We start from the raw sequence: 27,921 nt of genomic DNA, 5'->3' as shown, positions 1-27,921 counted from the left end.
CTCCCACTGGGAATTTGTCCATTTCTTCTTGTAGTGCCAGACATTTTGCTTTATACATTATAAGGCAATGCTGTTCGGTATGTAGATGTTTAGGTTAGATAATCTCCCTGATATATTGGGATTTGTTTCTACCATCTCCATATACTTGCAGTTTTTTCTGCTCTTTCTTTTTGGTTGAGACTTTTCCCCCCTCATTCCATCTTCCATCTTCTTTGGAAGTTGTGTGCTCTGTATCTGTTCTTTCGATGTTTACCCCATCTATTTTAACAGACATACTTAACAAAGTCTAAAATTAATCAGCATCTTTACCTTCCTCCCAAATAACACATGAACCATAAACTGGTTTAATTCTAACCACGGCCTCTCGCAATTTATGTACGGTTGTTATCCTGTGTTTTCATTCTACCTGCTTTTACCCCTACAAGTTAGACATCATTGTTTAATACAGTAGGTGTTTGTTTAGATGTATCCACATTCTTATCAGTATCTTTTCTCAACATCCTTTCATGAATCTGAAATCATTTTCCTTCTGCCTAAAATAAAACCTTCAGCGTTTTCCTTCAGTGAGAGTCTGTCAGTGGTCAACTCTCAAGTTTTTGTTTTTGTTTGGTTTCAGGGTTTTGTTGGCTCGAAACTGTCTTTGTTTTGCTCTCAGTTTTGAGAGTAAGCTTTACTGGATATAATCTCTTCAGTCACTAAAGCCATTATTCCACTACCCCTGGCTCTGAATGCTGCTCTTGAGAAGTTGGCTGTTGGTCTGATTACTGTTCCTTTATAAGTGACCTGACGCTTCTCTCTGGCTTTGTTAAAGATGTTGTTTTCTTTGGTGTTCTGCCACTTCATTGTCATGTAACCAGGTGTAAATTTCTCTGTCTTCATTCTGCTTGGGTTTGGGATTCTTAGAGCCAAAGATGGATGGCTTTCAGCAATTCTGAAAATTCTCATCCTTTATTTTTTGAATATTGCCTCTTTCCCATTCTTTCGAATATCTCCTTTTGGAGCTCCAGTTAGACGTATGGTGGACCTTGTCATTCTGGTCTCTGTATATCTTTGTCTCTGTTCCGTATTTTTCACCTCTTTATCCCTCTGTGCTGAACTCTGGAAAAGGTCTTCATTTAATATATTCTGTATCTCTGGAAAAGGTCTTCCATTTAATATATTCTGTGTCTCGAATGCTGTTTAATCCATCCATTGAATTTTTTTTCAGTTCCTTTATTTATCATTTGTAGAAGTTCTGGCCCATTATGTTTAAAATCTGCTTGGTTATTTTCTCACCACTTATTTCCTGCTAATATTTGCCAAATTCCTTCCCTCTTTCTTTCTTTCTTTCTTTCTTTCTTTCTTTCTTTCTTTCTTTCTTTCTTTCTTTCTTTCTTTCTTTCTTTTTCTTTCTGTCTGTCTTTCTTTTTCATATGTGGAAGTAGCTATTTAGAAATGGTAGGGGTTCATGTCTGGTGATTGCAGAATCTGAACCCTTTGCAGGTCTGATTCTACTGTCTGTTGTTTGTGCTGGATAGTACTCACAGTGCCTTATTTCCTTGCTGTTGTCATTTTTGTGTGTGTGAGCTGCTCATTTTCCTTGGAACTTTATCTTTGGGAATTGTTTGAGGTATGGGTTGAAGCTGATTTTTCCAGAGATACTTTGCATTAACTTCTGCTAATTGTCTGGGGACATTCCCAACCAAAAGTCATTTTATTTATTTACTTATTTTATCTTTTGTCTTTTTAGGGCCACACCCACGACATGTGGAGGTTCCTAGGCTAGGGGTCATATCGGAGCTGTTCCTGCTGACTTACGCCAGAGCCACAGCAACGCCAGCTCTGAGCCGCATCTGCGACCTACACCACAGCTCATGGCAACGCCAGATCCTTAACCCACTGAGTGAGGCCAGGGATCGAACCTGCAACCTCATAGGCCCTAGTCAGATTCAATTCCACTGTACCACGACAGGAACTCCCAAAAATCGTTTTTAATTCATTTTCTACCTAAAGCTTTTCTGGCTACATGAAATAACATGAATTCAAAATTGCAAATCTGTGTGGGGTCTAGCTTCTGAGTTCAGATTTCTACCCATCCCGAGGTCAGGTTTCCTTGTAGTCCCTTTTTATCTTTGGGTCTGTTTCTCATTCATTGAGGGTGGAGCCTTTTGGAGTCCCAAATTTATGAAGGAACTAAGCATTTTCTCCTGTTTCCTGAACCCTCTGCAGCTCTCAGGGGAAACTTAGAATCCGTATTGTTTGGCAGGAACCCTCAGGGCAAAAGCCAGCTTTGCTGCTAGCTTGCATTCCAGGATTCCTGCTTTTGGTTTTGGTTTTGGTTTTTGAGAAATCCTTCCATTTATATCATTTCTACAGTGCATGTACAATTTTTACATTTAAAATTTTAAACAGCATGTTTGGAGTTTGCATGGTGGCTCTGCAGAAACAAAACCAACTAGTATCCAAAAGACGTGGGTTCGATCCCTGTCCTCACTCAGTGGGTTAAGGATCTGCCATTGCCATGAGTTGTAGAGTAGGTTGCAGACACGGCTCAACTCCTGCATTGCTGTGGCTGTGGCATAGGTGGCAGCTGTAGCTCCAATTCAGCCCCTAGCCTGGGAACTTCCATTTGCTGTGGTTGTGGTCCTAAAAAGAAAAAAAAAAAAAATTTAAACAGCATGTTAGTCATTGCAATTGGGAAGGTCAAGTTGGGTATCTGGTCTGCCATATTGCCAAAAAGTCTGTCTTCTTTCTTTTCCACCATAGCCCTGTGGGGCAGGAATGACTATTTCTTGTTCACCGAAGAGTGAATCAAGGCCCAGAAAGGACACGTTACTGGCTGCAGTCACAGGGCTGGCAGGTGACAGACAAGCAAGGGGTATATCCCTCTCCAGTCACCTTGTCCCAGCTCTGCTCTCCTTAAAGTAGCTGCTGATCCTTTTTTGGGGGGATTAACTTTATGCTCACAGAGGATATAAGTTCCTATTGGAATGCTTTAAATAGCTGGACAGCTTTGCAAAATTTTTTTATGAATCTATTGTTTATCTTCCTCAAGAGAGGAAATGGCTTCTGCATATTTTGTGGCTGGCTTCTCCCGTGGTCACCAGCAACTTTGCCAGTTTGCTCCCACTTGGCAAAGGCCTCCTGGATGGGCACCCAGCGCCCATGTGTACCTCGTCCAGACCCCAACTTCCTCTTGTCCTCATGCTCTCTCTCCTTCTTCTCACCGTCTTCCCTTCCTTTTTTCCACACACCCACAACCCCATCCTTCCTGCTGTTGGTTTTCCGTCTCCTGCTGCTGTGCCTTTTGTGGGGGGATGGGGGAGGCCACAGAGCATGGTGGTTAGACTTTGGGGTTTGGGAGCAAAAGAAAGAGCTGAGTTTGAATCTAGCTCTGCCCCTCACCAGCTTCATCTCTCTGAAGTTCAGGTTCTCCACCTTCAACATGGGGACCACAGCTCTGTTCAAGGACTGACTGAGAGACAGTGTACGTATACGGAGCTCGAGCTTGGAGCATCGCGAGCACTCAGTCCATGTAGTCAGTATCATTGTAGCCAAGAACAGACCCCTTCAAGCCTCAGTGATTTTTTTTTTTTTTTTTTTTTTGTCATTTTAGGGCTGAAGCTGCGGCATATGGAAGTTCCCAGGGCAGGGGCCAAGTCAGAGCTGCAGCACAGCAGCAACCTCAGATCCAAGAGACGTCTGCAACCTGTGCCACAGCTCATAGCAATACCAGATCCTTAACTCACTGAGCAAGGCCAGGATCAAACCCGCATCCTTAGGGATACTAGTTAGGTTCTTAAGCCTCTGAGCCACAATGGGAACTCCTCACTGGGTGTTTTTAAAAATAATCTGAGAGAAGACAGAACACACTGTTCTGGACAGTGTTAGCATAGGCTATAAACCATGGGTTCTAGAAATGTATATTTCTAGAAATGGAACACTTCAGAATGTTAGCCCTCCCTTGAAGCTGTTCCCTCTGTCGTGGAACCATGGGGGGGCTGGAGCTTCATGATACAACTCTCTGGAGCGTTTTCCCCTGTGGAGCCCCCAGTCAATGGATAGCACACCCATTCTACTGGACACACATCCACAAGGGACGGTATGGGTGGTCTTCACTGTCCATTTTACTTCTATTCTTACAGCTGACATTCCTGCTTTTAACTTCATACACTCCCTTCTCATAAGTACGTGGCTTTATATTACACTCAGATTTGTGTCACTTCCTGATTTGATATCTATCAGGCAACAACTTTTTCAGTACCTGCTATTTGTAGTGACTCAGGGCAAGTGTTATAAAAAATGCGTACAGTTGCTATGACCCTAAAACTACTCTGAAAATAGTCTATTCATTTTAGAAAGCCTTTATGACCAAAAAATGCGTAAAGGATAAATACCTTCATAAGATCAAGTGCCAGGAATTTCAGAGTAGGTTTCCAAGGGGGGGTGGGGGGCAGCACTGTGCCCTTGAGTGGCTGGGGAAGGCTTCCTGGGGCAGCTGGAGGAAGAAGATTGGAGCTGGCCCCATGGGGCAGGAAGCCAGAAAAGAATCCTTGTACATTGTGGGTGCAGAACTGGTGTGAACTGAGGTTTAGAGACAGGCATTCTCTTGAGCCAGTGAGTCCCAGTACAGTGCTTCTAAGCCCCACAGATGGCCCCTGTGGCTCCTCTTGGAGAACCACCTCTGTTAGCATTTCAAGCACCCTGATAGGTCCTGCAGTTAATGTTTGACTGTGCTTTACCAGGTTTCCCAACTGTGTTTGATCCCTCACAGCCAGTAAATGCTGTGGTCTTGAATGGATTTGCATTTGCCTTTTTGTCTCTCTGACAAAAGCTACCAACTCACTTTTATAAAAGTCTTTGACGACTTTCTTTAAAAATCCACTCTGTGGAGCATTCCCGTTGTGGCACAGCAGAAGTGAATCCAACTAGTACCCATGAGGATGCAGGTTCAATCCCTGGCCTTGCTCAGTGGGTAGGGGATCTGGCATTGCTGTGGCTGTGATATAGGCCTACAGCTATAGCTCTGATTCAACCCCTAGCCGGGGAGCTTCCACATACCACAGTGGGCACAACCCAAGAAAGACAAAAAAAAGAACAAAACAAAAAAATTCATTCTGTGAAGATCAAGAACTTATTCAGTCAAGTGATTATGAGTCAACCCCTTGTCTTCTTTTTCCAAGTGTGGCTCAAGTATCTGGAAGGGTGGGGGTTTCTAGGGACCTGAGCATTGATGTTGCTGTGCTAGGGAGGGGATTGACCCTCCCAAAGTGATGTTGGCCTAGCTGAGGGGCCTGGCCCAATCCTACCCCATCTGCACCCTTGCCTGCAAACCTCAAAGTCTATTAACAGACTCTCCCCAGATAGTGATTCATGCTTCCTGTCCCTCCTCCATTCTAGTTACTCAGAGCTGTGAGCCAAGATCGATTACTTACACCATCCAACTGGCTTTGCCCATGGGGAGCTCAACTGGTAGATTAAACATTCTTCATAGGGTGACGCCCCAGGTTGAGTTCTCCTTGTTGGCTGAGTCCTGCACAATGAAACCAGGGGTTGTCCCAGGTGCAGATGTGGAAACCAGTTCCAGAACCAGGAAGTCAGGACACATCATGTTCGGGGGTATGTGAGGAGTTTGGGGAGCTGGGGTTATTGTGACTGGAGAGACAGGGAGGCGCCCCAGGCAGGGGACTCATGTGCTTCCACGGACACATAAAAGCCAATGGAAATTGGTTCTAAACTGAGTCTTTCTTTAAGTGCATCTCTGAAGCCTGACCTTCAGGTGCTTCTTGCTGCTGGGTGGTCCTGGTGCTAAAAATATTCAATGCTTTTTATTATATTAGTCATATAGATGATGCTATTTTTAAAATCTTTTATTTATTAAAGTGTAGTTGATTTACAGTATTGTGCCAGTTTCTGCTGTGCAGCAAGCAACCCAGTCATACATATATTTACATTCCTTTTCTTATATTATCTTACATCATGGTCTATCCCAAGAGACTGGATGCAGTTCCCTTGCTACACAGGACTTCATTGCTTATCCCTTCTAAATGTAATAGTATGCATCTACTAACCCCAAACTCCCAGGCCATCCCACTCCTTCCCCCACCCCCTTGGCAACCACAAGTCTGTTCTCCACATCTGTGACTCTTGTTGCTGTTTTATAGATAGGTTCATTTGTGGATTATTCTATTTTTTAAAAACTAAAACACTCTAGCTGGAGCTTAAGTCTCTTCTGATAACCTCCCCGCCGCCCCCCCCGCCCACCTCACTTTCCTTTTCCAAAATTCAGCTGAGCTAAGACTGACATCTCGGTGTCCCGACCCCCAAGAGGTCCTTAGGGGTCTGGTGTCAGTTGTGGAAAACCCTATTGCCTCCATATCCTGCCTCCAGATTGCTGGGTGTCCTCGAGACAGGGAGGATCTGGGGGTTCTTCCAGCTGAGGGCTTACAGGTCAGATCCAGCGGGACCTCCTTACAACCCATCAGGTCCAGCCTCCTCCTTCTGCAGAAGCTGAGTCTGAGATGCAGGGAGGGGAAGTCATTTGCCCAACAAGGTCACAGGGCCGGTCTCCTTTTCTGTTTAGTCCGGGTTATCTTTGTATTGGGTTTGCATTTCCTGAACACACAGCTGCTGGGTAGGGGGTGGGGTGGAGGGCAGGGGAAGTGGGCTTCGAAGAACCCCGACTGAGAAGGTTTAAATTTCCTGTGAGTGTCCCCTGAAGAGGGAGATGATCCGTGTGCCCAGGATCAAGGGGAGAGGGGGAGGCTTGGTGTGGGTCCAGAAGACCAGGTGTAGGTCCAGGGACAAAGGACACTGACAGGAGAGGCCATGATCTTTTCATCGGTGGAGTAGAAATAAATAGGAGTTGGTTTATTCCCATTTCCATGACATCTTCGTGTTGGTACCTTTAGAGGACACGCAAGTGACCCATCTCCCTCAGGTTGGACTCTTCCCTGCGCGTGATCCTTTGGAAACCTCTTCCTCCCTCGGAGCTTGCACGGCTTAGCTCAGGGCGGGAGTGTGGCCTTCTGCTCAGGCTGCCTTGTGGAAAAACAGTGGGTGTCTTAGTGTCATCCAGATGTCGAGGGTTCGCTGCATCTTCCCCCCTAACTTCTCTGAGGCTGGCACAGGCTCTCCAGAAATAGGCGCTTCCACTGGGAAGTGTCTCATTTGCCCATGGGTCGGGTGGCAGAAGTGGGCCCCCAAGGCCACCCCAGGCCTGCTTCCCTGCGCCCGCCCTGCCAGACAGCACGTCCCAAGCTCCTTAGAGGGGGCCGTTGTGTGAGCAGACCAGGAGGCTGTAACTGAAATTAAGGAAACAGCAGATACAGACTGAGTTACTGCCAACTTCCTGGAATCCGAGAGCTGGGGGCCTCTCAAAAGAGGAAAGGAAGTGAACTATCTCCTTATCACCAAGGGAATGAAATGTCTCTTTCCGAGTAACTGGGGCGCACCCCTTTCAACTTCTTGCTTTCATGATCACTGATGTCCCAAAGCTTTTGACAGCTACCAAAGAATTAACTTCTCTTTCCACCTCCTGGGGTTTTGGGCAGCTTGAAAACCAGACCCCCCAGAGCAGAAGGGCCCCTTTGTTACCAGTAACCCCGGCCACGCTGAGTCCCAGGGCTCACTGAACATGGAGAACCGTAGGCCTGTCTCTCAGGGGCCAACCTGCCCCAGAAAGCGCCCTTCAACCATGAGCAGTCACACAGGGGTCCACGTGCTTCCTCCTCTGCAGTGCTCAGCACACTCAGTGTCCTGCAGCCTTTCCACGATGGCTCCGGACCCTCGTTAAGGACAAGGGTGCATGTGCCGTGATGCAGTGGGGCTCCCCGGGCGGGGGATGGGGGGGTGTCAGGGTGAATACACCGGAGGGCCCACCTGGCTGTGGTTTTTCTTTCCTTCCTGGGTCCACTTCTAGCCGTTCCTCCTGCTCCCTGAAACAAAGGGAGGGTTGAAGGTTGCCCAGGAAACAAATAACCAAACCTACTCAATCATGACTGAGTCATGAAGCCTGACCTAAACTGTACCCAAGTCAAAACAAAACAACTTAGAAACCCCACCCGGGGGTAGGGGGGAGACTTTGTGAGGCTTCCCTGGGCACCACGCATGTCCTGAACATTCTCCTGCTTCTCTTCACAAACCTGAAACAGTCAGGTGTTGGCATTCCTCATTGACAGATGGGAAACGGAGGCTCCCCCCAAAGCAAAAAAGATTAGATCGGCCAGCCCGGCTCTCACTTTCTGGGTGGAATGCTACGATGTGAACTCTGGTCTTCTGACTCCAGAACCCAGAGCTTTGGGGTATTTCTGGTTTTCTGAGGAAATCATCTGGCATGTAATCCATCTGTTTCTCTCCCATGGAAAGTTCCTGATGAGTTAGGAAAAAAAAAAAAAAGTTTCCAGATAGCTGGAGCTAGCCCTTTAAACTTAGAACATTTTTTTTGTTTGTTTTTGGTATAAAGTGCATGATTCTTTATCATACTGCCAAGTTCATGGCTATTTGCTAGAGGGTTGAAGGCTGCCAGGAGCTGATGGCCAGGTTCCCGGGGCGTGTCCAGCTCTCCTTGACCCTTCAGAACATGACAGATGCAAGGACCTAACCAGAGGGAAGTAGGTTTGTGCTGCTCAAAACTCCGACGGGCAAACGAGGGACACGACACAGTATCAGGAAGCTTTGTCCTGGCATCGGAGGGCTGGAGGCCTAGCCCTTTGTCACAATTCTGTGGCCTTGGGCGCACCATCCCCTGCATGCGAATTTCCTCATCTCCAAAGTAGAGAAAACAATTATGACCTTTGTGGATGGTAGTGCTTTGTTCAGTGCTTTCCGGAATGTTTCTGTTGGCCTACGAGGACAAGCACCCCCTCCCACAGACTCCTCAGTGTCCCCACCAGAGACCCCACACTGGCCCAGGGGATTCTGTGAACAGGTCCGCTCTGGGCTCCACTGATGTCAGCCAGACACACCCCACAGCCACCAGGGCAGGTAAGTCTCCATGTCAGCACAGACCTCCTCGTCCCAGGGTTGTTGGAAAGATGGAGCCAGGAGCTTTTCACTCTTCTATTTGGAAAAAGGAAAGAAAGGGTGGAAAAAGAAAAATTGATTTCCTTTAACCTGTGCCTTTTCCCCCCTCTCTTCCTTCCTTGCTGTAAGTGGGATTGCCACTTAATTTTTTTTAATTAAAAAAAAGCTGACATACTGGGTGATGGAACATGATATTTAGGCATGTTGAACTGACAGCTGATGGGCGTGTTGTCAATACATTATCACCACAAATCATGTTGCAGGAGTTGGTGGGGAGGAGATTTGTGTGTCCATGTGTGTTCACGTGCACACTTGAATGATTTTGAGTGATTGGAGAGGGTCTCGTGACCCTTATGGAAAGCAGCTCCCGTGGTGAGACGGTCGGTGGTCAGGGCAGAAGTGGGACGTGGGCTTCCATTGTGAATTGAGGGGGGGTCTTCTCCATGTGAGCCAGTGGGAGCAAAAGACCTCCCCTTCCTCTCTCATTCCCTCCCTCTCTTGTGTCCTTAGCGCCCAGTGGGTGCCCTGTATTATGCTGACCCCAGTAGATGGAGTTGACCAGGTCCTCCGTAGAAGAGGTCCCCGTCTGATGGTGGAGGCAGATAAACCAGCTGGGACCCATGTGCTAAGTGGTGTGATAAAGGCATGTGTGCATCTACCAACCCAAACTCCCTGTCCATCCCACTCTCTCCCCCTTCCCCCTTGACAGCTATTTAGAATGGATAAGCAGTGAGGTCCTGCTGGAAGACAGTGTGAGAAAAAGAATGCATATATATATGTATGACTGGGTCACTATGCTGTACAGCAGAAATTGGTACAATATTGTAACTCAACTGTACTTTAATTTTTTAAAATAATAATAATAGTAACAAGAAAAAAAAAGAAAAAAAGGCATGCATCCTGAATCCTGCCGCCCTCTGTTGCCCTGCAGGCATTCTTCTTCCTGTCCCTGCCTTCACTTACTGGCTATTGTCAGGGGACTACAAGCCCCTCTGAGCCTTAGAGCCCTCAGCCTAGCTGCTGCTGTGACAGCTCCTGTTGTAGGTCTCAAAGTGAACCTGAATTTTCAAGGTGCTCCCTGTCCTCACAGGTGCAAATCTAGGCACCGTCTGGGCACTCGCCCCCACCACCCTCAGGGCCCATCTCATCACTGAGTCCAATCAGATTCACCCCCAGATGCCCCTCCATCACCACCCACATCCTCGCTGCCCTGCCTGGGCCATCTTGAAGCTGAGTCCCCCCCATATCCTCACTGACCCTCCTCCAGTCCATTGTTCTGACCAGGGGGCAAATTTAGCCACTGCCTTATTTTGTACAACCTATGAGCTAAAATGGTTTGTGTATACAAACATTTGATGATACGGGGCACAGACTTGGAATGCAATTAAGCAAAATGTTATCCCTCCAAAAAGTTATTCCAAGGAGTTCCCATTGTGGCTCAGCAGTAATGAACCCAACTAGTATCCATGAGGACAAAGGCTCAAGCCCTGGTCTTGTTCAGTGGGTTAAGGATCCAGCATTACCATGAGCTGTGGTGTAGGTTGCAAATGCAGCTTGGTTAGATCTGGCATGGCTGTGGCTGTGGTGTAGGCTGGCAGCTGCAGCTCCAATTCGACCCCTAGCCTGGGAACTTCCGTATTTTAGGGGATGATAGGCCCTAAAAAGCAAAAAAAAAAAAAAAAAGTTGTTCCATTCTTCTCATTAGTAGGTCTATGTTATAGAAATTGTACTCAATTACTATTTTGTGTTTCCTTTAAAAGTTTGTAGAAATTAATTTTTGCTGTTTATGTAAGTGTCTACATCATAGCCTCAAGGTTGCCTCCTGGCTGTGAAACCTTAAATACATACTATCTGGCCCATTACAGAAAAAGGTTGCTGACCTCTATTCTACCCTGGAGCCTTTTAAAAATGGAAATCTGGGAGTTTCTGTCATGGCGCATTGGAAACAAATCCGACAAGGAACCATGAGGTTTTGGGTTTGATCCCTGGCCTTGCTCAGTGGGTTAAGGATCTGGCGTTGCCATAAGCTGTGGTATAGGCCATGGACGCAGCTTGGATCTGGCTGTGGCGTAGGCCAGCAGCTGTAGCTCTGATTAGACCCCTAGCCTGGGAACCTCCATATGCCACCAGTGTGGCCCTAAAAAGCAAAAAAAAAAAAAAAGGAAATCTGACCAGTCACACAACTTGTACACACATACATGCATATACACATACTGCTCAAAACACTTTAATGGTTCCCCGTCACTCCAAATATTAAACTCCTGACCTTTAGGAACCTGGAGTGATCTGGTGCCTGCCCCCTGTCCAGTTTCATCCCCACCCTCTTCGACCCTCTATTCTGGCCACTCTGGCCTTTTAGTCCATGTGTCCACCGTGTTCCCACCTGCCACAGGACCTTTGCCCGTGCCATACTTGACTGTCCGGTAGGCCGCTTTCCCCACTCCATTTTCCTATTCAAGTCCTTTCATCTGCAGATGGCAGAATCACCATGACTTCCTCAGAGGATCCATCCCTGCTCTTTCTGCTCAGGTGACACCCCTCTGTCAGAACACACAGTCATAGACAGATTTGTCATTGTCTGACAGTCCCCCCGCCCCAGACAGCAAGCACTTGACAGCATGCGAGCTGATGTCATGTCGTGTACCCACCCTCATCCTTCCACTGTGCCTGGTACAGAGTGGGCACCCGGTAAATACTTCATTACAGTGAATGGCTGAGAATCAGAGAAGGCTTCGTAAAAGATGCCAAGGTTGAGCAGGAACTTGTTGGTTGAAAAGGTAGAGAGTGGGAGAGAGAGATTTCAGGCAGCGGGATCCTGTTCTGGAGACTCTATGTGGCTTCATGGGTCAGGGGCTCAGGACGTGTATAGCTGAATGGTTGGGTAAATCACTGGGAAGGGAGGTGAGGGGCACCCTGGCCAGGCTGAGCTCTTTGAGTGCTTGTCCTTTGGGCAGAAGGCAGTATGAAGCCAAGGGGTGGTGTGGACAGAGCTGCTGGGTGGACAATAGATCAGAAGGGGCAGGGCTGGAGGGGGCAAGACCAGCAATTAAGAGACTGTTGGAGTTCCTGTTGTGGCTCAGCAGTAACGAACCCGACTAGTATCCACAAGGACTTGGGTTCGATCCCTAGCCTCACTCAGTGGATTAAGGATCCCGTGTTGCCACGAGCTGCGGCATAGGTTGCAAATGCAGCTCCCATTCAGCTCCTGGCCCAGTAACTTCCATATGCCACAGGTGTGGCCATATAAAAAAGAAAAAGAAAAAAAGAATTTATAAAAGTAAATCTGCTGCCAAGTTAGGTGTGAGCAAGATGATGGAATACAGGCCCTGGCGGGGAGTGACAAGGTGAGTCTGTCACACAATTCTGCACTATAATCCCTCCGCCAGGGTCCTTGACCTCTGGCTCCTTTTTACAGGAACAGATCTGGAAAATGAGAGCTTGTACATTGTGTGATGGTTTGTTCATGAGGACAAACACATAGTCCTGAGCAGTTCTGTGAGCAAAGCAAAGCCCTGGACCCTGCCTCAAAAGAGTAGTAAGAGGAGTTCCTGTCATGGCTCAGCGGAAATGAATCCGACTAGGAACCACGAGGATGCGGGTTCAATCCATGGCCTCAATCAGTGGGTTAAAGATCCTGCGTTGCCGTGAGCTGTGGTGTAAGTCACAGACTTCGGCTTGGATCTGATGTTGCTGTGGCCGTGGTGTAGGCCAGCAGCTGTGGCTCCCATTCAAGCCCTAACCTGGGAACCTCCATGTGCCACAGGGGCGGCCCTAAAAAACAAAAACAAGCAAAAACCGGGTTAGTACAGGGTTAGTTTCCTGAAAGCCTCCAATCATAACTTTCATCAATGACATAACCTCTTTTCATTGTGCTTCTGTTTAAGGATACGCTGGATTCACTAACACTAAACTCATGGCCAACAGCTCTGTAACTCGTGTCTGAATGAAGTTCATCTGACACTCGTATCTCCTCTGTAAGGCACATCATAGCTTGTGTACACTCAGTGACACCAGACTTCAGCACAACATGGGGGCTGAGGGGTGATTTAAACAGCAAAATTATCAACAAAAGCACAGAAGTGTGAAAGGGGTGGCACTAACTAGACCATGAGAGGACCCCTGTTTACAGTGTGAAAGCTGAAACAGGCTCTGATCAGCCTCATCAGGAACGCGTACCGGGAAACCAAAACTTTGCTCTGCGCCTGTTCACCAATGACTCAAAAAGCCCCGCGAGGACTGATTCTGGGTTACACATAAATTTTAAAAAGCAGGAGAATTTGCAAATACGGCTCCCCATGAGGCCAACTGTATATTCATAGTTGCATGTACATGCATGCAGAAAATCTCGAAGGCTCCAGAGAAACAAACAAGTAATAGTTGTCTGTGGGGATGGGGTGTCTCTGGGCTGAACAAGAAGAAGAGTAGGAAGATATTTTATTTTGTGGCTTTTTATATTTTCCTAATGACTGAACCATAGACATCTATTATTTCTTAAAAACACAAGCAGATGTAATAAAACAGTGAAAAAACCTGCATGAACACCTAAAAGCCATATATGCATGCTTTAAAATTTTATTTTAACTTAAAACCCTAATATCTTACTATGCTTTCGGTTTTTGCTTGTTTTTGTTTTTTAGGGCCGCACTCGCGGCATAGGGAGGTTCCCAGGCTAGGGGTCGAATCGGAGCTAGAGCTGCTGGCCTACACCACAGCCACAGCAACATGGGATCCAAGCCACATCTGCGACCTACCACCACAGCTCATGGCAACAACGGGTCCTTAACCCACTGAGCAAGGCCAGGGATAGAACCCGCAACCTCATGGTTACTAGTCGGATTCTTTTCTGCTCAGCCACAACAGGAACTCCCATTTTATTTTTTTATTGAAGTATAATTGATTTACAATGGTATGTTAGTTTCTGGGGTACAGCTGAGTGATGCAGTTATACATACCTACTTATATATTCTTTTTCATGTTCTTTTCTATTATGGTTTATTACAGAATATTGAATATAGTTCCCTGTGCTATACAGTAGAGCCTTATTGTTTATCTCTTTTATATATAATAGTTTATATTTGCTAATCCCAAACTTTAGCCTTAGAGATTTTTAAATATCAGTTCATAGTTTCTGTTTCTTTTTAACAGCTGCATAGTGCTCCACTCTATGGTTATTCCATCATTCTCTTTAACCAATCCCTCATTGATAGGCATTTGGGATGTTTTCAGTCTTTGGTTATTCCAACCATACTGCAGTGTCTATAAGTCATTTGTGTCCTTTTTTTTTTATTTTTATGAAACTCTGCTGTAATCATCTTACTAGTAAGGGAATCCTGAACTCCTGTATCTGTATCCTAAAGGAATTCTCTCAGAGGTTCATAACGGGATACATCTGGGCATGTCCCATCACACAGTGTGTCATTGGGATGTTGGCAAGGTAGAAAAGTTGATGGATGCAAGTTCCCATTGGTGTGGTGGTTGTGAGGGCGTGTGAAGGGCTTGGCCTGGGGTTTGCACCCACCACTTCCCAACACTTCCCATCCCAGCACCCAGCACTTGCCTGTTTCCTCCCCATTTGCTCCGCACCATCTTAGGACAGCTCATCAGACTTCTGTGTGGGTGTCTTTCCTGCTGCTCTCCTGACTACAACCCGCCCACCTGCAGTCAGTCTACAGGGCCCGAGGATCCCTGGGAGCCACTGGGGATGTTCTTAAGCTGGCATCCCAGGCTTAATGCTGGACCACATTGGCTTCTTCAGAAGGGGATTGTCTTTCTTATGCTAGGTGCTCAGGGGTGATGTTTGACGAATTTGCCGCATTCTGTAAACACTGAGTGGATCTGCTTTGGGTCAAACACTGCTTATGGCAGAAGGGAGGGAGAGGTATAAGAGCAGAGGTATTAAGACACAGGTCTGCTCCTCTAGAACTTAAAATCTAGTGTTGGTTGAAAAATAGAACACCTCAGGAGTTCCCATCTGGTGCAATGGGTTAAGAATCCAACTGCAGGTTAAGAATCTGCTGCAGAGGTGCAGGTTCGATCCCTGGCTTGGTGCAGTGGGTTAAAGGATCCCACATGGCTGCAGCTGTGGTGTGGGTCGAAGCTTTGGCTCAGATTCAGTCCCTGGCCTGGGAACTTCCCTGTGCTGCAGGTGCGGCCATAAATATAGAAAACAGTCACCCTAAGGATTACCAGCAGAGGGAGCAAACACAGAAAGGGGCAGGATACCCTCTTGATTCCGAGGCCTCCCAGTAGCTGTTTCGTAGACAGAAGTCAACCCCTTGGGCCTCTTGTCATCCACACACAGTGTCAACTGTGGGACCCTTGGGTAAATGTCCACTCCAACTTTATTCTGTGACGCTTGAGTTCCTAGAAGCATCTGTGAATGGAAGCATGCAGTTTATCTTCACGGGGGTGTGCTTTCACTGGAAACCAGACCCTCCTGACGAAACTGGTCTCTGCAGCTCCCGGGGGCATGTCTCCTGCAGACCCTTCTCCTGCTTCCATCCTCAGTCTGTTAGCCTTTGCTTCCCCTCCCTCGGCAGCTCCCCTCAGGCCCTGGAAGCCTGTTCAGGGTGCCCTCTCACCAAGGGGCAGTTGAGAAGGCTGGTGGCTCTCGGCACAGGGACAAAGGAGGCCTTGCCAGGGGTAGCCCAGCCACTGAGTCAGACCTCAGTCCAGGGGCTCCAGGGCGACTGGAAGTGGGAAGTGAGCCACGAAACCCTCTGTCTGGCTCCGCACAGCAAATGCCTGCCCAGTGCAGTACCAGGCATGAAGCAGGGGCTGGGTCCCAGAGATGGGCCAGAGGGACCTCCAGCTGCCCTTGGAAAGTCCACACCCACCAGGCAGGGGTGGGGGCGGGGCGAGGAGGATCAGCCAGAACCCAGTCCACTGGGGCCCAGAATGGGGAGCGACCCAGGAAATGCCGATGGGAAGGCCTCCAGCCCCGGACACCAGAGGTCCTCTGGCTTGTTACTTCACTCCTAGAACTGCCCGCAGAGTCTTAAAACTCTGAGCCAGAAGGGCTGTGCTTGTCCAAGGCCCCTTATCTTCCAAGCGGAGAGCCTGGGGGGCCCGTGACATTGCCCAAGGATGGGGCCTTTTGTTGACAGGATGCTGAGTGTGGCACTGACATCACAACCTGGGGTACCTCCTGTCTGAAATGTGGACAGAAGGACCAAGAGAAACAGACAGAAACGTGGCCACAAGGACACTTGTGCAGTCACTTCACATGCAAGGGAGCTGCTGTTTTCCAGAAAGAAGGGGGGTGCTTTTCCCCAAGACACACACTCCTTCTCTGGGCCTGTGTGTCCAGGGGCATTTGTTTTTTATATAGTCTCATGTCTTCACAATTACAGACCAGTAGTTACCGTTGTGGCTCAACAGGTTAGGAACCTGACTAGTATCCATGAGGACGCGGGTTCGATCCCTGGCCTCGCTCAGTGGGTTAAGGATCCGACATTGCCATGAGCTGTGGTGTAGGCTACAGACACAGCTCAGATCTGGCATGGCCGTGGCTGTGGCTGTGGTGTAGGCTGGCAGCTATAGCTCCAATTCCACCCCTAGCCCAGGAACTTCTATATGTCAAGGGCACAGCCCTAAAAAGAAGAAAAAAAAAAAAAATCACAGCCCAAAATGAAGCCAGCTGCTCTATTTGGGAACTGAACCCCTAACCGCTCGGCCTGCCTGGAAGCCTAGGGCACGAAGGTCTGCGGGCCTGGTGAAGCCCTAGGGGACAGTGTCAGCCCCTCCCCTCCTGTCCCCTGCAGAGGAAGCAGGTCTGTGCCATTGTCCTGCTGGAGGCCCCTTGGCAGCTCGGCCAGGGTGCTGGGCGTGGGGCTTGAGTGATAGGAACGGAGCCCTCCGATGCTTGACTTGTGTTTTCTTAGGTTTATAATTTGCTCTGAGGCTGGGGTGGAGCCAATGAGGCCAGATCTCCCCACCAGTCACCCCCTTCCCCCCCGTCGTCACCCCACGCTCCCTGGGGCTGCGTCAGAGGGCCGCCTCCCTACCTCCCTGCCCTGCCCTGCCCTGCCCGGGACAGCTGCGGGGACGGGGATCTTTCCTTGGCTGCCGTCCCAGGAGCTGACTCACCAGTCCTGAGCCTCAGGTCCTCGGGGGTGGGAGTGGATGGACCCTCCCTGCAGCCCTGGCCCACACCCCTCCAGCCGGCCACCCTGCTGAGACCCTCCTTGAGTCCCCAGCAGCAAGGTCTGCCCAGGGGGCCTCCTGGGCCCTGGCTGGAGTGACCTTTCTCCCCCACCCCCACCCTCTCCAGGCCTTTCTCTGCCTCCTCTGCCTCCTCCTTGCAAAATTTCTTGGATCTTTAGGAAGTTCGGTACCTCCCCCCACCCCAGAGATGATGGGCTTTAAAGGACACAGGTTTGAGGGTTTTTAATCTCTCCTCGTGGCATCCTGGTGCAGTAGGTTCTCCATCCGAGTTTGTAGGAAAGAATATAAAGGACAAAACTGATCACAGATGCCAGCCTCCCGGCGGCAAGGCCTGTGGTCATGGCCAAGTCAGATCTCCTGGCAAAATATGATCACCGATTGCTCTTGGACTTCTAGCCGCAACTCCTTGGGAGAAACGCGAGATTGTGAAGCAGTCGACCTTCAGGTCACCCAGGGACTCGTGTGCATTGCTCTGCTGTCTCCCCTGCCTTCTCTCTGCAGATCTCATCAACCCCCAACTCGTCCCATATCCCTAGTCTCCCCACCCAGTCCTAGCCATTTGTCCAGGGGGCTGGTTTAAAAACTGTTTCCCAGGAGTATATGAACAAGGCGGGTTCGAACCATGGCTGCCTCCTCTGGGAAGCCACCCTAGATGCCTGCAGTCCCCCCTTTCTTCCCCGTGTCCTCAGCATCCTCACCATGCCATGCCAGCTAGAGAGGGGGAGAAGGAAGTGGCGTGTGGCAGTCATCCGGGGAGGGACAATAGTCATTCCTTGGTGGGGAACCACTGCTGGCCTAGAGGAGAGGGCGCTGCCCATGAGGACCCACACACCAGAAAGCAAAGTGGCTCCAGTCCCCATTTCCCGGGGGAGAGCTGTCCCCGGGAAGCCAAGTTCACACTCTCCACGCGAAGGTTCCTGGGCTGTGAGTCAGGCGTCTTCCTAGTCCTGGGGACTTGGAGGAAGTGATCGATGCCTGAGTGAGAGTCAGAGATGGAGAATTACATGCCTCTTGGGGTCCAGAGGAAGCCTGGAAAATCCTTCCAGAGCTGAGAGTCAGCGTGAGCCCCGGGCAGGGAGCCGGGGTGCCCTGAAGGAGCGGGGGGCAGGGGGGTGGTCACTCCGTGAGGAGGAAGATTTCCTTGCTAATCGCCCGCATTGGCACAACTCGTCCACGATAATGAGGTTACTGGATTCTAAAACACCCACTGGCTTTATTTAGAAGACCAGTCAGAAAGCATTTAGAACAACATTGTTGTTCTAAAGGAGACCAGGAGCCACAAGCCCACGACTTGGAGAACTGCCCTTGGCTTCTGCCTCCTTTGGGGAGCTGAATCCCAGGAGGATCCAAGTTAAGCTCTTTTGACAGACCTCAGAGGAAGTCTTGACTAAAGCTGAAGCCAAGTCACTTGGGGAATCGTGTAGACAGTCTCTGAAGGCAGGCCTGGTGTTGGAAAAAGGAAAATCTTTTGGGGTTTTTCTTCCTCAAACAAGCGATGGTGGTCTGGCGGGAGCAGGGTGTTACCCCTTCCGAATTGTAAGCAAACAAGTCTCGCTGAGCCCTTGGCCAAAGTCAACTTCCTCTCACCCTCTCTCCTCTCTCCGGTTCAAAGGATGGTCCTTTTGGACAGACATCTTCTTTGCAGACTGTGCTCCGTCTCCTGGTGCCCTGGGGGTGGGGAGGGAGGGGAGAGGGCCTTTGATGCATTAGAACAGGGGTCAGCCAAGTCCAGCCCCCTCCACCCAGTCTGTTCTTGTATGACATGTGAGCCAGAAAGAGTTTTATTTAACATGTTTAAATGCTCAGGGAGCTCCTACTGTGGCTCAGCGAGTTATAAATCTGATTAGTATCCATGCAGGCATGGGTTCGATCCCTGGCCTTGCTCAGTGGGTTAAGGATCCTGCGTTGCCGTGAACTGTGGTGTAGGTGGCAGACTTGACTTGGATCCCATGTTACTTGCCGTGGCTGTGGCTGTGGCGTAGGCCAGCAGCTATAGCTACTATTCCATTCCTAGCCTGGGAACTTCCATAGGTGCGGCCCTAAAAATCAAAATAAATAAATAAATAGTAAATAAATAAATGCTTGAAGAAAAATCAAAGGAAGAACACTATTTCTTCACATGTGAAAATTATATCAAATTCAGGTTTCAGAGTCCATAAATCAAGTAGCATGAGAACACAACCACACCCATTCGTATATTGCTGATGGCTGCTTTCACGCTGCAACTGCAGAGTTACAACAGGCATCATATGGCCCCAAAGCTGAAAGTGTTTACCAGCTGGCCCTGTACAGAAAACCCCTGTGCTAAAACATCTCTGTAGAGCCTTTTTAATATGTCCAGCATTCCATGGCTCTGTGCCCTGAAGAGAAAATAGTGAATTCTGGCCCGGGGTCCATGTCAGAAGCATGGAAACTCGAGGGTGAAACTCTCTGCGTCTTCTCTGTTTGGCTCGGCGTTTCAGCGCAGGGAGTGTTTATTGAGCATCTGCTGTGTCCCAAGCCCTGGAGACCCAGGACAGGTAGGATGCTGTTCCTGCCTTGGAGTGTTCAGACAGCCCGTGGGGAGATGGGCTCAGAAGGTCCTTCGCTGATAGTGTTTCATGGGGAACAGAGAGCATCTCAGGGTCTGAGCAGATGGGGTTTTTTGGTCAGACTGAATCTGAAATCCCAGAGTAAGGAGGGATTTGACCAAGAAATGTGAAAGCAGTCATTTTATTAATTTGGTTATGAATGGAAAAGCTCCTCGTGTCAGTTGCCTAATAGGAAGTGTCGTGTGTCATGAGCAAAGCCATTACCCTATTAGAAAAATAATAAAGACTTAAATCTTGAGTTGGTGTTATAACAGTTCTGTGGGATGGACTAATCCATAAAGAACAGTTTCCAGGTTTTAAATGATTTGTCTAAGATAGCCTTTGGGGGAGTTCCCTGGTGACCTAGCGGGTTAAGGATCCAGCATTATCACTGCTGTGGCTCAGGTCACTGATGTGGCACAGATTCGATTCCTGGCCCGGGAACTTCCACATGCCACAGGCATAGCCAAAAATAAAAAACATAAGGTAGGCTTTTGATAAGATATGCTAAGCTGTGGGCCTGGCTTGCTACTGGCTGTGCAAAGGGGTGGGGGTGGGGGGGTGTAAAAGCATTTATGCGTGAGCAACATGTCTCTAGAATATAGAGGAACCTGAGTGATTGTTCCAGGAGGGGTGCTGGGTGTCTGAGGGCAGGGGTGGGAGGAAGACCTTCGGCAGATACCCTTTAAAAATTTTTTTTTTGCTCTAACTTTTCATTTTATTTTCAAGCATTTATTTGGCATAATTTTCACTCTTTCGTATGCTCTGTTTTTATCTTTTCAATTTTGAACTCTGTGAATATAGTACCTATGCAAAAAAAAAACATAAATTGGAGTTCCCACTATGGTGCCGTGGGTCAATGATCAGGCTTGTCTCTGTGGTGTTCCAGGTTCAATCCCCAGCCTGGCACAGTGGGTTAAGGATCTGGCATTGCTGTAGCTGTGGCCTAGGTACAGCTGGGGCTCGGATTCGATCCCTAGCCCAGGAACTTACATATGCTGCGGGTGCGGCCAAAAAAGAAGTGTGTGTGTGTGTGTGTGTGTGTGTGTGTGTGTGTGTGTGTGTGTGTGTGTGTGTGTGTGTGTGTAAATGCAATGTAAAATAAGTAGCATCCTGTTTTTCTGTTACCACCTTACGTCCTTTTCCCTAAGTCATTTTCCCTCTCTTTCCCGTAATAGAAGATTCTTGATTGCCTACTGCTGTAAGTCAGGTACTGTTGTAGGTCTGGCAGTTACACCTCTGGGCCTCAGCTTCTTCATCTGAATGTGGGGAGACTGGTTAACCTTATCCAAGTCGGCCTCCAACTTGAGAGGGTGTCAGACTCAACGGGGGGGGGGGGGAGGGGGGCTCATTAAAACACAGGCTGCTGGTGGAGTTCCCCTTGTGGCTCAGCAGTCATGAACCTGACTAGTATCCATGAGGATGTGGCTTCAACCTCTGGCCTCATTCACTGGGTTAAGGATCCAGTGTTGCTGTGAGCTGTGGTGCAGGTTGCAGACTTGACTTGTATCTGGCATTGCTGTGGCTGTGGTGTAGGCTGGCAGCTGCAGCTCTGATTCAACCCCCAGCCTGGGAACCTCCATATGGTGCAGGTGTAGCCCTAAAGAGACCAAAAAAAAAAAAAAAAGAAGAAGAAGAAGAAGGCTATGGGAAAAGTGCAGAAGATAGATACCGAGTCTTGGATTAGGATGATAGACAAGGCACGGGAGAAACATGGGTGGAGTTAGGAAAAATAACTAGGAGGTAAATTAATAGGTTGTGGTGATTGGTTAAGGGCTAGTGGGGAGTCAAGGGCAAGACTTCGGAGGAGTGTCCATTTTGGGGGTGAGGATGTTGGGTTTGCTCTGAACTTGGCAGCGGGCCTGTGAAGTAGCCAGGAGCTCAGACCCTCTGAGCTGGTCTTGGTCACTGGGAGTCCTCCTGGCTGGAGAACTTCACCTTCAGGACCTGCTCTGGGCATCTCTGGCCAACCTTTTCCTCCCCTTGCTTCCCTCTTCCACCCACCACTCCCCCGAAGCAGACCTCTCACCCTGAAGTTGTCCATCTCTTTCTTTTGTCATTCAGAAAGGGACAGAGAGCAGCTCTGGCTGGCTCCCAGTTGAAGGGGGCCTGCTCCAGTGGTCTTCACACTTTCTGCTTCAGAGTCCCCACAAATGAACTTTGCAAAACCACGTGCCCCCTCGCACATTTTTAAGTTTACATCTATATTTTTTTTATCATACTCTTGCAGGAGATGCAATTTCCAGTACACTGTAAACATTGATATTTTTAAGTAAAACTATTACATCACTGTTTTCAGTTTATCCAATGGAATCTAAACACCATAGGAATTTGATACCCACCATCATCCAATGCACACACGCGTCTGTTAACTGTCAGTGTTCCTTTTTCTCCTTGATTTTTTTTTTTCTTTTGTCTTTTCTACAGCCACACCTGCAGCATATGGAGGTTCCCAGGCTAGGGGTCTAGCTGGCGCTGTAGCTGCCAGCCTACACCACAGCCATGGCAACGCCAGATCCTTAACCCACTGAGCAAGGCCAGGGATCGAACTGGCAACCTCATGGTTCCTCGTCGGATTCATTAACCACTGAGTCACGACAGGAACTCCTCTCCTTGAAATTTTATTTCCGTTTCCCTTCCCCCATGGAATTTCATCCCAGTGTAATATATGTAGTATGTTTTTGTGCAAAAGTCTTTCATTTACTTCCTTATCATATTTCTCTGTAACTATTTTGTATGGTTAAAACTTTTTAGTTTCCTGAAATCATAAAGCTTTAAGTATTAAAATTTTCATTTTGTCTGAATTATCATTATGATTAGTAATAGTATGCCATTGATCAAAAAAAGTCAAATGTATTCAAATTTGGATAAATAATTAATAAACATAAAAACTAAAATTATGTGGAAGATACTCCTCTTAGATGGTGATGCTGGATGACTTTTGAAGATAATTTTTTTATGGATGGATAATACACACGTGTGTGTGTGTGTGTGATGGGGTCAGGGTGTACAGCTCAGGTTTTCACTGAGCTCACACACCATGCAGTTCTCCCCCAGGTCCAGAGAGAGCTGGTGCTGGGTTATTTCTTCTGTGTTTTAATTCATCCATGGAAGAATGCTATTTGTTGCATGAGCTATGAGATAAGCTTCAGCACTGACTATAATTCCATATTTCATTTTCTGTAGATACAAACACTCAAAACCCTCATTGGCAAAAACTAACAGATGCAAGTACAAGTCCAAAAATCACATAGTGATCTATCACTAACAATTATAGTTTAATTACTTCTATTAGGTTTCCTAATGGGAAAAAAAAAAAAGAATTGGAAACCACCCAGCTTACTTGCAAAGGTTTACTTACTTCTTTAATAGAGTTGCTTGCTTTCTCAGTGTTCTGTTCCCCTTGTGTGGCAGCTGGGGGAGTTACCCCTGGGGCATAAGCCTAGTTAAGATTTGGGCTGGAATGACTAAGAGGTTTGTCTTTCTTTCCTAAAGGAAGAGGGCTGATGTGAAAGAGCAGGTATAATAAAAGGACATCTTGCACATCTGTAGCTGGTTAGCAGGCATTTAATCCCGTCCAGAACCATTTGGCATGGACCAAATATGCTTTATGAACGTTTTCTCTCTCTCTCTCTCTCTCTCTCTCTCTTTTTTTTTTTTTTTTTTTTTTTTTTTTTTAGGGCTGAACCCACAGCATATGGAAGTTCCCAGGCTAGGGGTCAAATCGGAGCTGCAGCTGCTCGCCTACACCACAGCCACAGCCACAGCAACGCCAGATCCCAACCGCCCAGAGCTCAGGGCAATGCCAGATCCCTAACCCCACTGAGCAACCCCATCCTCATGGACAGTAGTCGGGTTCATTGCCACTGAGCCACGACAGGGAACTCCAGCTTTATGGGGGTTTTGAATGAGACCAGATTTCAAGGACCTTTTGACATGGGCCAAATGTCTTATGGACCCAGTGTCTTACAGGCATTTTGGACAGAACCAAATGTCCCGCAGGACTGTCTCTCTTTAGTCCTAGAAAAGGGTTTTTATGGAAGTTGAGGAACTGGACACTGATTCTCATAACTTCGCATGTGTGGGTAGTGCTTGGAAAGTCTTAGTGCACTCCCAGGGGTTTACACACCCCCATTTGAAGTTCATGAAAGAGGAATTCCCATCATGGCTCAGCAGAAACAAATCTGACTAGTATCCATGAGGCCACAGGGTCGATCCCTGGCCTCGCTTAGTGGGTTAGGATCCGGTGTTGCTGTGGCTGTGGTGTAGGCGGCAGGTGTAGCTCTGAATCAATCCCTGGCCTGGGAACCTCCATATGCCATGGATGTGACCCTAAAAGACAAAAAAAAGAAAAAAAAGTGAAGTTCATAAAAGAACCTGTGTGATTTGGAATCAGACTCAACCACTCTCTCAAAATGTCCTAGTTCATGTTTCTAAGAGGGGGAATCTGAATGGCCCAGCCTATTTTTTGGAGTCACGCACGCCATTGGCTTCCAGCCAGGTGGTTAGCACTGTACACAGATGTTTCCCTGAGCAGGGACCCCAAGGAAACAGGGACCCCAAGGAAGCAGGGAGCTATGGACTGACATGTGCATACTCTCCCTTGAAACTTTCTCCAAGTCTCTTCTTCTGCTGGAAACACAGTCCACAGTCTGTGAGCTCCTTATCTCTTATTTTTAGCTTTTTATTATGTGCATCTCTTTCCACCTTATACTGAAGTTAATCATGTGACCAACTAACTTTTCTAACCATAAGTGCCTTGAGAGCTGACCCGTGTCTTATTTCCTAGCATTGTACCTTATACTTAGTAGATGTCTATGTCTAATAAATAAATATTTGTTGACCAGATGAATTGATTGATGAAGGTCTAAAATTTTTTCATATCCCCTACAGGTCCTAGGATAGTGCTGGGCTTTCTGTAGCAGGGTCTCAGAAGAATGGATGGATTAATCAGTGAGCAAAACATTGAATTAACGAGCCATTGTGCAATGGCTTGAAAGTAGAGAATTCACTTCTCACATGGGGGTCAAGATCTACAGAATCAGTGTAAAAGTGCAGCATGTATGAAACCGGCTATGTCTTTTTTTTTTTTTTTTTTTAACTACAGTTGATTTACAGTGTTCTGCCCATTTCTGCTCTGCAGCAAAGGGACCCAGTCATATGTATGTGTATGTTCTTTTTCTCATATTATCTTCCACCATATTCTATCACAAGTGATTGGATATAGTTCCCTGTGCTATATAGCAGGACCTCATTGTTTATCTAGTCTAAGACACTCATGATGGAGTGTGATAATGTGAGAAAAAAGAATGTATGTATGCGTGACTGGGTCACCTTGCTGTACAGTAGAAAATTGATAGAACACTACAAACCAGCTATAATGGAAAAAAAAATCATTAATTAAAAAAATAGAAAAAAAAATTTTTTTTTTTGCCTTTTTGCCATTTCTTGGGCCACTCTCGCGGCATATGGAGGTTCCAGGCTAGGGCTTGAATCGGAGCTGTAGCCGCTGGCCTACACCACAGCCACAGCAACATGGGATCCGAGCCTCGTCTGCAACCTACACCACAGCCCACGGCAACGCCGGATCCTTAACCCACTGAGCAAGGTCAGGGATTGAACCCGCAACCTCATGATTCCTAGTCGGATTCGTTAACCACCGTGCCAGGACGGGAACTCCCCTGTGTCGTATTTATTTCTATAATGGGTTGTGGTAGATAAACTTGCTCACTTCAGAGTATCAGGTAAATCCCTTCCTGTCCTCTGCATCTTGTCTTGCAGGTGTGAGCGGCACCTCTTCACCACGGTGGCGTTTGGTCCCTACCTCAGCCCGGGTGAGGATGTAAACCCCCCCGCTCTGCACATGTGTGGTACAGGCCAACAGGAACACCTGGCTCCAGCCACGGGCACGGACATGTCAGCCGTGGAGTAGTGTGGACGCTCTCTCTCTGCTTCTCAGGGTTTCAGTCCTTTCGGGTTTGTGTCATTGACCTGTTTTTTATGGTTTTGTGGCTGGACGTTCACGACCAAGGCAGGCACCATGGGGGATCAGCAACTGTACAAGACCAACCACGTGGCCCATGGTGGTGAGAACCTTTTCTACCAACAGCCACCTCTTGGCGTCCACGGCGGGCTGAACCACAGCTATGGGAATACGGTCCCTGGCGCTGCCATGGATGCTCCTCAGGCATCACCCATCTCCCCCCACTTCCCTCAAGATCCTCGGGACGGTCTAGGCTTGCCTGTTGGCTCCAAAAACCTTGGCCAAGTGGATACCTCAAGGCAGGGAGGGTGGGGAGGGCCCGCAGGGCCTGGAAACCACGTCCAGCTACGCAGCAACCTGACCAACTCAAACATGATGTGGGGGGCACCGGCCCAGGCGGAGCCCGCCGATGGCTTCCAGTACACCTACTCCCAGGCCAGCGAGATCCGGACCCAGAAGCTCACCAGCGGTGTCCTGCACAAGCTAGACTCTTTCACCCAGGTGTTTGCCAACCAAAACCTGCGGATTCAGGTCAACAATATGGCCCAGGTGCTGCACACCCAGTCGTCAGTGATGGACGGAGCCCCGGACAGTGCCCTCCGCCAGTTGCTGTCCCAGAAGCCCATGGAACCCCCAGCACCGGCCGTCCCCTCCCGCTACCAGCAGGTGCCCCAGCAGCCTCACCCTGGTTTCACAGGTGGGCTGTCCAAACCAGCTCTTCAGGTTGGGCAGCACCCAAGCCAAGGGCACCTGTATTATGACTACCAGCAGCCCCTGGCACAGATGCCAGTGCAAGGAGGACAGTCCCTGCAGGCCCCCCAGATGCTGTCCCCGCACATGCAGCAGATACAGCAGCACCAGTATTACCCGCAGCAGCAGCCCCAGCCGCAGCAGCAGCAAACTGGGCAGCAGCGTATGTCGATGCAAGAAATGCAGCCGCCCCTGCAGCCGCTTCGCCCGTCACAGCCCCAGCAGCAACAGCAGCAGCAACAGCAGCAGCTGCAGCAGCGGCAGGCTTCGATGCAGATACCTCAGTATTTTCAGTCCCAACCCGTGATGCAGCATTTGCAAGAGCCGCAGCAGCCACAGATGCACTTGCAGCCCCCTTCTTACCACAGGGACCCCCACCAGTACACCCCGGAGCAGGCGCACGCTGTCCAGCTGATTCAGCTGGGCTCCATGCCCCAGTACTACTACCAGGAGCCTCAGCAGCCCTACGGCCACCCTCTGTACCAGCAGAGCCACCTGCCCCAGCACCAGCAGCATGAGGACAGTCAGCCCAAGACTTATCCAAGTGACCGGCAGGCCCAGGCCATGCTGAGCTCCCACGGGGACCTGGGGCCTCCAGATACAGGAATGGGAGACCCGGCAAGCTCGGACCTGAACCGGGTCAGCAGTGCCCTCCCGCACCGGCCGCTCCTGTCCCCCAGTGGCATCCACCTCAACAACATGGGGCCTCAGCACCAGCAGTTGTCTCCCAGTGCCATGTGGCCCCAGGTACTCCCACCATGGATGTTGCCCTTGGTATCGGGGTGTGCTCCTGGGCCAGCCAGCTGAGTCTGTGCAGTGCCAGGTCCTCCCTCCCAACCCCTGCAGCACTTCCGTTCTTGCCTTATTCCACAAACATTGACCAGAAGCTGTCTATGCCAAGCCATTGGAATTCAGAGTCCATTTTGACTCAGGGCTTCACCCCTAGAGCTTAGAATCTCACTAAGGAGAGGGCAAAAATACCATAGCGGTCCCGAACGATGCATGTCATGGTCAAGGTCTGATCAGGCGCTCGGGGACCAGGACCAGCCAGTAACGGTGTCTGGCCCCCTTAGAACTATATCCTTAGGGAATGTCCTGGGCACCTGTTCCCCCTTTGCGAGGGAGACCTCGTCATGACAGCATTTCTCAAAGGACGTTGCTCCAAATAAGAGTTCCATAGAGGAGTTCCGTTCGTGACTCAGCAGTTAACGAACCCGACTAGGATCCATGAGGATGCGGGTTCCATCGTTGGCCTCGGCTCAGTGGGTTAAGGATCCAGCATTGCCATGAGCCTTGGTGTAGGTCAGATCTGGGGTTGCTGTGGCTGTGGTGTAGGCTGGCAGCTACAACTCCAATTTGATCCCTAGCCTGGGAACTTATCCTATGCTGCAGGTGTGGCTCTAACAAGCAAAAAAAAAAAAAAAAAAAAAAAAAGAGTTCATAGAATGT

At 48.6% G+C, this 27,921-nt stretch overlaps 1 protein-coding gene across 50 annotated transcripts in view; it reads left to right on the top strand.

The window, feature by feature from the left end:
* Positions 1-27,921, top strand: part of TRERF1 (transcriptional regulating factor 1) — a 217,390-nt gene that overhangs the window by 146,101 nt on the left and 43,368 nt on the right. For all 50 annotated transcript variants that reach the window (XM_084968129.1, XM_084968115.1, XM_021098712.2 and 47 more), the window contains one exon: positions 25,521-27,219. In XM_084968129.1, the coding sequence (XP_084824255.1) occupies positions 25,780-27,219 (1,440 nt within the window). In that variant the 5' untranslated portion in view covers positions 25,521-25,779. The remainder of the gene's footprint in view (positions 1-25,520; positions 27,220-27,921) is intronic.

The sequence above is a fragment of the Sus scrofa genome, chromosome 7 (genome assembly GCF_054392235.1).
Source record: "Sus scrofa isolate SSC_HxYL_T2T_F1_AM1 chromosome 7, Sscrofa_HxYL_maternal_Yorkshire_Landrace_v2.0, whole genome shotgun sequence".
Lineage (NCBI taxonomy): Eukaryota > Metazoa > Chordata > Mammalia > Artiodactyla > Suidae > Sus > Sus scrofa.
This window is presented reverse-complemented; position numbering and strand designations above follow the sequence as displayed.